This window comes from Lycorma delicatula, chromosome 1, assembly GCF_047948215.1.
Source record: "Lycorma delicatula isolate Av1 chromosome 1, ASM4794821v1, whole genome shotgun sequence".
NCBI classification, from domain to species: Eukaryota; Metazoa; Arthropoda; class Insecta; order Hemiptera; family Fulgoridae; genus Lycorma; species Lycorma delicatula.
In genome coordinates, this window is record NC_134455.1 from 270,766,235 (window position 1) to 270,778,916 (window position 12,682).

The following is a 12,682-nucleotide window of genomic DNA, read 5'->3' on the forward strand; positions in this document are numbered from 1 at the left end:
ATCTAATATTACATAAAATTTTACTATATTATATTCTAATAATATAGATACAACTAGAATTTTAAATGAATACTGACAGTCATGTTAACAACACTGGATTACACAATTTTGTTTTATGTTTATTACAAAAACTGTTAATAGCTGAATCTTAAGAGTATTTTTGATGCTGAAGAAAAAGGGCATTGTAAGGGTATAAAACAATATTATATGTGCAGTTTCCACATTAATGTAGTATACACACTACCTTTATAGGGAAAAATAATATCACAAATTAGAAGGAAAAATAGCTGTAAAACAAAATGTTACACAAGGAGCTTGTATCTGAGATATTTCTTAGCCAGCATGACACATTCATTGTTTACAGTACTAAATCCAGCAATGAAGTCACCAATACAAATTCATATACGCTGCACAATGTGTGATTAATACAGTGTAACAAATTATTGCTTTACAAACAATACCAACTACATTTAGAATAAGATGTGACATGAATTATATGTGAATCATTTGTTATAGTTTCAATTAAAGTGTAAATAATAATATTACTTGTTTGTCATGGCTAGTTATATAAAAATAGATAAATTGTAGTTTAAAAAATTAACTTTTGCAATAAATAAATAAACAATATATTGCGCTTGCATTGTTCATGCAATATTTTGCATTGTTCCAGATGAGACATTTACACAAATTTGGCTCAGTAAATGTAGAACTAGGCATGGGGTTCGTGATTCCGTAAACTTGGTTAGCTAGTTCGGAGGAACAATGATTTAGAACATTCAAGATGTTCGGATGAGGCCTACAGCAAAGGCAAAAGCTAAGTTCAAAAATCACTGATGTAAATGTCTACCAAGGCATTTACATCAGTGGCATCCCAATAAGGCCAGGCCTATTACTATGACATTTAAAAAGTTACAGGGCGAAAGACGACTCCTGTTAAAGCCCATCAAGGGGGGATGGCGACCAGAAGCATCACAAGGTCTTCCCTACGGGGGATTGGGATGTTCATACAGATATGTTGCTTGAAAATAGGAAGAGAAATTACAAAAAATTTGAGACCGATAGGAAAATTCTGACTTCATAATCTGAATCAGCACCTAAAAATACACATGATTCAGCAAATATTAAACACAAAACAAAATGATTGTTGATCAGTGCAATTAGTCCACTATCAACCCTTTGTGTTTATTACACTAGGGGTAATCTATTCAAACTGAAATACCAAATTTCCACAAGAGATATAACTAATTTTTATTACAAATAACCTAGTCTTAAAAACTGTTTTGACAAATACATATTAAAAAAATTAATATTATATGCTAATTGGTTATTTACTTTTATGCCAATTATTTTTATACTACTTATTAAGGTAAATGCAGTTAATGCAATTTTTAAATTATTTTTTTATTTGTTAGTTAATTAAATTTTTATGTAGTGGATGAAATTCATTTAAAAGTAATTTGCCATAAATTTAGAAAATTAAATTTTAAATTTCAGAAGTAATTTGCTCATCAGAAGTCATCTTAAACTTTAGATATTAGTCCAGTTTAAATCATCATTTTATTAAATGCGAAAGATAGTAATGTTAACTTTTATTTCAAACCCAATTTTTTGGTTTTGATAAACTCTTAAACAAACATGCACTTATATACCATGCATAATAACCATAAACAATACACAGCAACCACCAACCATGCACTTAATTTTAGCAAGAAAGAAGAAATAAAAACAATGGCAAAAACGTGAGAATGTATTCAACTAGCATAATGACCACTATATTAACTGGAAGAAACATATCCCTGAACTAGACATGCAACTCTAAACACTCTGCAAGTATTTTAATTTAAATTCACCCTGTTAACTACTGCCATCTACACCCAACATCACATAATTGATAAAAAAATTCAATTTTATATAAAGACCATACACCTTCATTTAAAAACAAGAAAAATTAATAAAAAATGTTTTACAAATTACAATATTATTAATATTGTAATTTTTTTTTACTAATGAATAATTCAACACAGAAACTTACAAGGATACTTGTAACTAGAAGCATGGATATGAAAATTTGTAGCATATGAAAAATTCTACACCTGATGAGATTCAAACCCAGGACCTCAGATGAAAGGCCAAGATGCTATCTACCACTATGCCACGGAGATCGGCAATTTGAAATTAAACATTTAATACTGAATCATTAACATTAAGAGGGGATTTTAGTTCTTTATTTTTAAAAAGTTTTGTATGTGGATATATTCAATTGAACTTCAAACTGTTAACAAAACAAATAATAAAAAAATATCTGCCTTTTTTTGGTTGCGTGCAACAAAATGATCGTCCTTCAAAAAATTTCAATTTTCAACAATTTAATCACCAAGAATTATCTTTTTAAAGTAATGTCATTGTTTTAATCAAGTTATATAAAACAATCATTTAATATTTAAGACTTCATACTTCAAAAATGAAATAAGCAATAATAAACTACAAATTCTGTTAACATGATCAAAGATATCTTCACAAACATTGCCTATTCAATTCAGCTCATTGTGAAGTATTGTGCCTGAGCTGTGGCATTTGAAAAATCTTTGAGAGGCAATAAGACAGTTTTTACATTTAAACAGATATTGGTCCACCATCAAAAACACTAATTGCCAAGTAGTTTCTAAATCAAGTAAATAAAATTTGTAAAGAAAAGTGTTCTCTAATATCACTATATCAGAGTCTACCAGGCAGATTGTAAAAAAACATTAAATCAACTTAGCTTAAAGCCTTCTTGAAGAAATTCGTTAAAAAGATAATTTTCTCAAGACATTTTCATGAACCTGATTCTGAACGATATCTTAAGTTGGATTTCATGTGAATTTAAGCTAAGAGTACAATAAATCACCACTATTTTCACTAAACACTACCTTAAACCCTCACATAAAGAAACAGAAGAAGCTTAAGTATAAAGGGATAGGGTTTGGACTGCGGCTAATATTAATAGTAGTACTTTGTCTTATGACATATCAGTTAACACCATGTTGGCTAACAGATATATATAAAAATTATCATATAGTCCTTTAGCAGTATTATTATCAAGTATTTATATTACAGTACTATTCAGAACATAATCCATACAATAACTTATAAATTTTTACTGTTCCAGGTATGAAATTCTTCAAAAAATTCTAATAAGACAGTGGTTAAACTAATTATGCAAATATATGATAAAAGTTTTTAAAAATAGTTGTTGCCTAAAAATGACTGAATGCTTGGTCATTGGCATGAGCAGTAAACATAGAATGATCACCAAGGTCACCAGATTTAACATTTGTTTTTTATATGAGTCTATTTAAGTAAATAACAAATAAAAAGGTTATTTTAGATAAATATTCCTATAATATAGCAATGCTGTGAAAGAGGCCAGGGTCCTCCTCTGACTGTAGCGCTGACCAATATGCAAGTAATTCTATAATATAAACACTGATGAGCACTTCATTGAAAAAGAAATTTTAAAATTCTGAGGACTTAAATCAGGCACATCATTTGTAATGTACAGCTATTAATTTGTAGCCATATATGGACTTCAATTTGATTATTTATCCTTAAAAAAAAATTTCAGCTTTATTGTATTAATAATGGAGTATTCCATTTTAATTCAACAAATGATCAGTGCATCATTATTTTTGATTTTGATGATATTTAGTATATAACTACCCACCTTGTAGAGGACAAAAAATATTTTTTTATATTTAAAAAAATTGTTTTTCTTTAGTAATACTCTATTTTCTAACATGCCAACAGGTAAAAACAGCAATTTTCTTCACTTTTTCCACGAGCTGTAGCATTTTTATTTTACATCATACATATGGTCAAAATGAACTTTTTAAAAAGAGTAAAGATGGAACTTCATCTTAGTGTACTCAAAATTCATTTTGTTACAAAACCAAATCTTGTAATGTTTACTTATGGTACGTTGTTACAAATTGTTTTTTTCAAATTTTGGGCCCAAAATAAATAATGAAGGGCTTAGAGTAACAGGCCTGTATTTTACCTTTTAACTCTTAGGTACTAGTAGACCTTACAAAAAAAAAATTGAACTGTTACCAAGTATCCTTCATTAAAAAAAAAAATGGCTGCCAAATCATATGATTTTAAAATGTCTCATTTTTGGGGCCCAAAAAAGTCGTGTGTGAAAGGCAGCAAACCTTATTTTACTCCTGCTAACGGAAGTTATGAATAATCTTGCACTTTTTGATAACAAATTTAACTTACATAACTTAGTGCTCCTGCCATTTTTTTTATAGAGTACAAGTGATAAGTCCTCATTCATCTTTGGTGTAATGATGTGTCCTCTTCCAGTAGTTGATAGAAAAAGCTCTAAAGATGTGAGAATCTTTAAAATATTTTTCAGTTGAACCATGTTTGATTATCCCTCAATGATTTCTTGAATGAAGTACCAGGACCCTGCGAATGGAAAAGTGTATATGATATTCCTCTTCATTTTCATGTATTTTGACTTCAATGACTTTGCCTAACCACTACTTGCCATTGGATACGCAGGAGACATAATTTTTACATTTTGGCTTTGTTAAACCTATAAAGCAATCAGAAACACTAATGTCCTTGTGTAGAGATACTAACATAAATGTTTCTGATTCAGAGGTCGCTCGGACTTTCAGAATACGTTTCTGACTTGTTGGAACATAACTGTGAAAGGTTCTTGTTTCTGGGACTGTTTGATTACCTGACAATGACAGCTGTGGTAAAACTACCAACCAACTTTGTCTTATCCCAGTTTCTCTACAGCTAAAATAAAAATTTCTCTGATTAATAAAATTACTGCTAATAAAATTACTTTATAAACAAGTGTATATTATTTAACCACAGTATTAACACTAGCAACAATACAACACATCACAAAAATGTTTACATTCAGGATTACGCAAATATTCATGGCCATGCATGTCTATTCACTTTCATGTTTAAACATGAGTTTGTGTGAATGAGTGATACTTTAAGTAACAAACTATCTAAAATATAAGCCATCTCATTATAGACATATCAAAATATTTTGTATATTAGGCCTACATTATTATCTGAAAATTTAAATACTGTGAATTTTTAGGCTACACTGTTCACAGTTAGAAAGAACTGTGTTTTAGTGGTTTTGTTGGCTTCATTACTAGTCAACCCCTTTCAGTAAAAAAATAAATTTTATATGGTTTTAAAGTACATAAAAAGTACTTAACACTGTAAAATTTCAGATATTTGCCACCTGTATTACAAGTGGTTTTTGAGAACCAAAAATGACCCATTTTCAAAATCTTACGATTTGGCGGCAAATAATTTTTAATGACACTGTAATAATCCAATTTTTTTTATAAGTATTACTAGTACCTAAGAGTTAAAAGGTAAAAAACAGGCCTGTTACCCTAAGCCCTTCATTATTTATTTTGGGCCCAAAATTTGAAAAAAACAATTTGTCAACATCGTACCTTAAGTAAACATTACAAGATTTGGTTTGGAACAAAATGAATTTTGAGTACACTAAGATGAAGTTCCATCTTTACTCTTTTTTTTAAAAAGTTCATTTTGACCATATGTATGATGTAAAATAAGAATGCTACAACTCGTGGAAAAAGTGAAGAAAATTGCTGTTTTTACCTGTTGGCAAGTTAGAAAATAGACTATTACTAAAGAAAAACTAAAAATTAAAAATAGTGATACAATAAAAGTTTTGAAAATTTGTTACATTAAAATTGAATACCCCAATAATGAATAAATATTTCCATTACTGATTTAGAAACTAATTTGAAAATAATAAAAAATTGGACATTTTAGAAAAGTATTATAAATTTTTCTACACAAAAAGTTTTGTATTTGTCTTTTTCGGACTTAGAAAGTGTCAAGACTCGCATGGGTTTGGCTAGATGTTAAGTCTATGTATGCCAGCACCCGACAGACAAAAAACTCCTAGTTCACAGTTTCTCCCCACCTGAGGTCAGACCAACTGTTAAGCATAGCACAACCTCGAGGGTGCTTTTGAGCTCAAAAGGTCAAGATTCCCCGTGCCGTAACATCATCGCCCATCACCCATCTGCACAAGTGCAGATGAATGATGGCACCACAGAGGCGGTCTTTCACCCCTTCACTCACCATTCCAAATCTTCACCTGGTCTCAAGATGTTTTTCATGGCATCAGTATAAGACTTGGTCTCAGTCTTCTCTGATCCTAATTCTCCCCCAGGGTCTCCAATCACTCATAACACAGCCCACTTCAGCGAGCTATCCCCTCCCATCAGAGCTACCCGCCTTTCCCCTATCAGCTAACCCAAGATGAACATCGTGCCCACAATGTTCCCCCGTACTGACATTTTTATCCTTCTGTTGAAGTATTTTGTCACCAATAACCATGTTGTCACCCCTCCTTGCCTTTAGCACTAGTCGCAAACTTTTCAAATGCCTTCCAGTTATTTTCAATGGTCAGAATAAATGGCACTAAGCCTTCTGGGCTTAACGTCTCTATAGCAGATTGCAAACGCTAGGGATGCATTCTTCGCACACAAAAACGGTGTGCTCCACAGTGTTCACCCCACTGCAAAACATATAGCATGGGGAGTCAGGCCTGCCAAATCTGTAGAGATAAAATTCAAAAGAGCCATGCCCAGTGAGCACCTGTGTAACGAAGTGCTTCATCTTCCTTGATATCCAAGTACCTATATCAGTTATCAACATTTACATCCAAGTGGCCACACAACCTCTTGCACATCTTACCCACCACGTGTGTCTAACAATTGTCTCAGACATTTCCATGCCCTTGAAGCAAAGCGTTCGCTCTCAACTTTGCAAATCCAACAGGCAAAACAGAGGGCAGCACACATGCCACCTCATATGATAATGTATGGTAACTGGAAATGACGCCTAACAACATGCATCAATGTACTCTTCGAAGTTTTGTCAGATTCCTTTTAACATTTGCTGCCACACCCCAAACTGGGGCAGCATAAAGTAGAGCAGACATGACCACTGACATAATCAGTCTGCTCTTAGATGTCCTTGGGGCTGTCTGGGTCGACATCAACGTATTTAGCATCTTCAGTTTTTCCTCTGCATTTTGGCATCTGTCCACAACATGTAGGCAAAACTTCAGGCCCTGTCTATCTGCACCTCATATAATTTATCACTTCTTTACTCCGAAGAGGCTGTCCATCGACCGTAACATTAATTCTACGAACTGTAAATACCAGTGAGCATAATGTACATACAATTCTGTGGTACTAATTCTAGACCGTGTTCCTGCATCCATAATCCAATCACAGCTAAAACAGTATTGCCTTTCTCCAAATCAGCCTCTGTTCTGCCACTGACCAAAACAGCAATATCGTCTGCGTAAGCCACAGTTTGTGTTTCTGACGGGAACAGAAGACTAAGGATACCGTCATAGATCCATAGGTAACCATAACAAAGGTCCCAGGACTTAATTGTGGGGGACCCCTCCAAAAACCTGGAACCTTAGTACTCTGTTGCGTTTCTGCAGCTATCCACTCTCTGACAAGTATTCTGCTATTTGCCTCTGGACATAGTCACTTATGCTGTAAGGAATAAGACTGATGATTTTACTCATCATATACCATGCGCATAGTTTTATTAAAGACTACTCCAGCAACGCAATTAAACAAGTTGGAAGTTGATTAATATTAGGCATACAACATTTACAAAATCATTTTCATCAAAATAATATATATATATATATATATCCTCCTCTATGAATCATGCCGTTGGTGAGGGGGCTTGAGTGGTCAGGGATACAGAGTAGCTGGACCGAAGGTGCAACCATACCGGAGAGGTATCTGTTGAGAGCCAGACTAAGGAATGATTCCTGAAAGAGGGCAGCAGCTATTTCAGTAGTTGTTAGGGGCGAGAGTCAGAATGATTCAAATGAAAAATATCAACGTCACTCAGTACTCTGAGTACTGCGCAGCTGAAAGCAATGGAAAACTACAGCTGCTTTTTTTCCAAGAAAATGTGGCTCTCTGAATTTTCATATAGCAATAATGGAGGCACCTTCCTTGGTAAAATATTCCGGAGGTAAACTAGTCCCCTGTTCGGATCTCTGGGTGGGGACTACTAAGGAGGGGGTCACCAGAAAATTAAAAAATAACATTCTACTAGTTGGAGCGTGGAATGTTAGAAGTATAAAAAAGGTTGGTAGGCTGGAAAATTTAAAAAGAGAAATGGATAGGATAAATGTGGATGTAGTAGGATTAGTGAGGTTCGGTGGGAACAGGAAGGCGACTTTTGGTCAGGTGATTTTAGAATAATAAACTCAGCTTCAAATAATGGGCAGGCAGGAGTAGGTTTCATAATGAACAAGAAGATAGGGAAGAGAGTAGAATATTTAAAAACACATAGCAATAGAATCATTGTAATAAGGATAAAATCAAAACCTAAACCGACAACGATTGTTAACGTCTATATGCCTTCAAGCACCCATGATGATGATGATGAGGTAGAGTGTGTATATGAAGAGATTGATGAAGCAATTAAACACGTAAAAGGAGATGAAAATTTAATAATAGTTGGAGATTGGAATGCAAGCATTGGAAAGGCAAGGAAGGAAATATAGTGGGTGAATACGGGCTGGGCAAAAGGAATGAAAGAGGGGACCGACTTATAGAGTTTTGCACGAAGTATAATTTAGTAATTGCCAACACCCAATTTAAAAATCATAACAGAAGAATATACACTACGAAAAAGCCAGGCGATACTGCAAGGTATCAGATAGATTATATCATGGTTAAGCAAAAGATTTAGAAATCAACTCGTTGACTGCAAAACTTACCTTGGAGCAGACATTGATAGCAACCATAATTTGGTGATAATGAAATGTAGATTGGGGTTTAAAAACCTGAAGAAAAGGTGTCAGATGAATCAGTGGAATTTAGAGAAGCTTGAGGAAGAGGAGGTAAAGAAGATTTTTGAGGAGGACATCGCAAGAGGTCTGAGTAAAAAAGATAAGGTAGAAAATGTAGAAGTAGAATGGGAGAATGTTAAAAAGGAAATTCTTAAATCAGCAGAAGCGAACTTAGGCGGAATAAAGAGAACTGGTAGAAAACCTTGGGTTTCAGACGATATATTGCAGCTGATGGATGAACGTAGAAAATATAAGAATGCTAGTGATGAAGAAAGTAAAAGGAACTATCGGCAATTAAGAAATGCTATAAACAGGAAGTGCATACTGGCGAAAGAAGATTGGATTAAAGAAAAGTGTTCAGAAGTGGAAAGAGAAATGAACATTGGTAAAATAGACGGAGCATACAGGAAAGTTAAGGAAAATTTTGGGGTACATAAATTAAAATCTAATAATGTGTTAAACAAAGATGGTACACCGATATATAATACGAAAGGTAAAGTCGATAGATGGGTGGAATATATTGAAAAGTTATACGGAGGAAATGAATTAGAAAATGGTGTTATAGAGGAAGAAGAGGAAGTTGAGGAGGATGAAATGGGAGAAAAAATACTGAGATCTGAATTTAAGAGGGAATAAAATATTTAAATGGCAGAAAGGCTCCTGGAATAGACGGAATACCTGTAGAATTACTGCGCAGTTCAGGTGAGGAAGCGATTGATAGATTATACAAACTGGTGTAATATTTATGAAAAAGGGGAATTTCCATCAGACTTCAAAAAAAGTGTTATAGTCATGATACCAAAGAAAGCAGGCAGATAAATGTGAAGAATACAGAACAATTAGTTCAACTAGTCATGCATCAAAAATCTTAACTAGAATTCTATACAGAAGAATTGAGAGGAGAGTGGAAGAAGTGTTAGGAGAAGACCAATTTGGTTTCAGGAAAAGTATAGGGACAAGGGAAGCAATTTTAGGCCTCAGATTAATAGTAGAAGGAAGATTAAAGAAAAACAAACCAACATACTTGGCGTTTATAGACCTAGAAAAGGCATTCGATAACGTAGACTGGAATAAAATGTTCAGTATTTTAAAAAAATTAGGGTTCAAATACAGAGATAGAAGAACAATTGCTAACATGTACAGGAACCAAACAGCAACAGTAATAATTGAAGAACATTAGAAAGAAGCCGTAATAAGAAAGGGAGTCCGACAAGGATGTTCCCTATCTCCGTTACTTTTTAATCTTTACATGGAACTAGCAGTTAAGGATGTTAAAGAACAATTTAGATTCGGAGTAACAGTACAAGGTGAAAAGATAAAGATGCTACAATTTGCTGATGATATAGTAATTCTAGCCGAGAGTAAAAAGGATTTAGAAGAAACAATGAACGGCATAGATGAAGTCCTACGCAAGAACTATCGCATGAAAATAAACAAGAGCAAAACAAAAGTAATGAAATGTAGTAGAAATAACTAAGATGGATCACTGAATGTGAAAATAGGTGGAGAAAAGATTGTGGAGGTAGAAGAATTTCGTTATTTGGGAAGTAGAATTACTAAAGTTGGACGAAACAGGAGCGATATAAAATGCTGAATAGCACAAGCGAAACGAGCCTTCAGTAAGAAATATAATTTGTTTACATCAAAAATTAATTTAAATGTCAGGAAAAGATTTTTGAAAATTTATGTTTGGAGCATAGCTTTGTATGGAAGTGAAACTTGGTTGATCGGAGTATCTGAGAAGAAAGAAGCTTTTGAAATGTGGTGCTATAGGAGAATGTTAAAAATCAGAAGGGTGGATAAAGTCACAAATGAAGAGGTATTGCGGCAAATAGATGAAGAAAGAAGCATTTGGAAAAATATAGTTAAAAGAAGAGACAGACTTATAGGCCACATACTAAGGCATCCTGGAATAGTCGCTTTAATATTGGAAGGACAGGTAGAAGGAAAAAATTGTGTAGGCAGGCAACGTTTGGAATATGTAAAACAAATTGTTAGGGATGTAGGATGTAGAGGGTATACTGAAATGAAACGACTACCATTAGATAGGGAATCTTGGAGAGCTGCATCAAACCAGTCAAATGACTGAAGACAAAAAAAAAATATAAAGTCTAAAATTTTTGAATAAAGGAGGTGATTTAATTTGATTTAAAGAGGATTTTTCAAGGGGACAAAGTAAATATTCAATTTATGGAGTTATTCAAATTAAGGAGGTTTGATTTGAGGAGGTTTGACTATATTTATAGAAAACAAAAATTAAAATCTAGCAATATTACAACATTGCAAACCTATAAATAAAATACACAACATTGACAATATCTGTATAAATACTCTTACACTAATAATATTATCGAAATTGTAACTAATGTTTATAACGATGAAAAATATAAACCAGCGTATAAGCCAAACAATTATATAATAAGACATTTAAAAAACCATAATGATAATTATGATATTAATAGTTAATGTGGCATCTATAAAATAATATGCAATGACTGTGGTAAAATTTTTATTGTGAAAACTAATAGACAATCTGGGGCAAGATTTGCAGAGCATTTTAGATAGTATAAAAACAATAAAGTAGGATTCTCTAATAATGAATAAACATTTCATTACAGACTTAAAAACTAATCTGAAAATAATTGAGATCACAAAAGAAAATAATAATAAAAAATTGGACATTTTATAAAAAAATTGTATATACAAACAAAAATTCAGCTTGATCAATCCGCAGACAGGGTTTGATAATGATTGTCTTATCAATGCTGCTACAAATACTTTTGTCAATGTCAGGTAAAATTTATATTATATTAATGCAGTACTGTATTAGTGGCTGGCCACTAATGGCCAGCCACTAATACAGTACTGCATTTGAATTTTTAAAAATTTTTTAAATAAAAAAACAATTTTAATTTTTATCAACTGATGATGAGGAATTCCTCGAAAGCACTACTAGTATATAAATGAAAAAATAAAAATAATAAGATAAAGTAAGAATCTTATTTGATTCTGTACATGGTGGAGTGTGCTGAATTTTGTTTTTGCTTTTAATAAATTAGTACAGAAAAAGATATCGACAATAAAAGAATTGATTTTACTAAATTAATATATATAATATTTAAATTCTATTAAATGAATAAATGGAACCAAATACAACTAAACTTGATGATGTGGAAAATCTCATGCTGAAGTGCTCCATTTACTCAAGTACAAGTTCCACATCCTAAATCAATAGATCAAAAAATAACCATTATTCTTTGACATTACATGCTATTAAAAATAAAAATTTTAAATTAACTTCCACTGCTTCATTGACAATAAATAAAAATTTCTTGGCGATTCCACTTTTCATCCTTATTTTTCTGCCCAATCCAGGGCCTGAACTTGAGTAAATCTTTGTTTATGAAAAAATGATTTAATATTTTCTGCATGATAAATAGTCGAGAAGAACAGGAAGTATGATAAGGATATAGTCTTATATTCATTAATGTAAACAGTGTGAAGCTAAATAAAAAAAGTTGATTTAGAAGGGTCAAAAAATTAAGGATACAAAGTGTGAACAGACTCATCCATGGAATTATAAAGTATAGACTTAAGAGCTGTTGGGTTACAAAAAATGTTGGGGCGATGAAACGGTTTAACATAAATAAGAGTCTGAAGCAAGATACCATTTTTGTCACTTTTCTTAATTAATCCTGAAATAGAAATTCTAATTGAAAATATAAAATCAATGTTCAGGAAAAATGAATTCAATGATTTCAGGTGATGATATAATGCTATTAG

At 32.5% G+C, this 12,682-nt stretch overlaps 1 protein-coding gene across 10 annotated transcripts in view; it reads right to left on the reverse strand.

Moving 5' to 3' along the window:
* The window catches only part of stau (double-stranded RNA-binding protein Staufen), a 193,947-nt gene that overhangs the window by 156,080 nt on the left and 25,185 nt on the right, over positions 1-12,682 (reverse strand). For 2 of the 10 annotated variants that reach the window (XM_075377453.1, XM_075377462.1), the window contains exon 3: positions 4,258-4,449. The exons of the other annotated variants lie outside the window; for them this stretch is intronic. In XM_075377453.1, coding sequence (XP_075233568.1) covers positions 4,258-4,405 — 148 coding nt within the window. In that variant the 5' untranslated portion in view covers positions 4,406-4,449. The remainder of the gene's footprint in view (positions 1-4,257; positions 4,450-12,682) is intronic. 10 annotated transcript variants of the gene reach the window in all.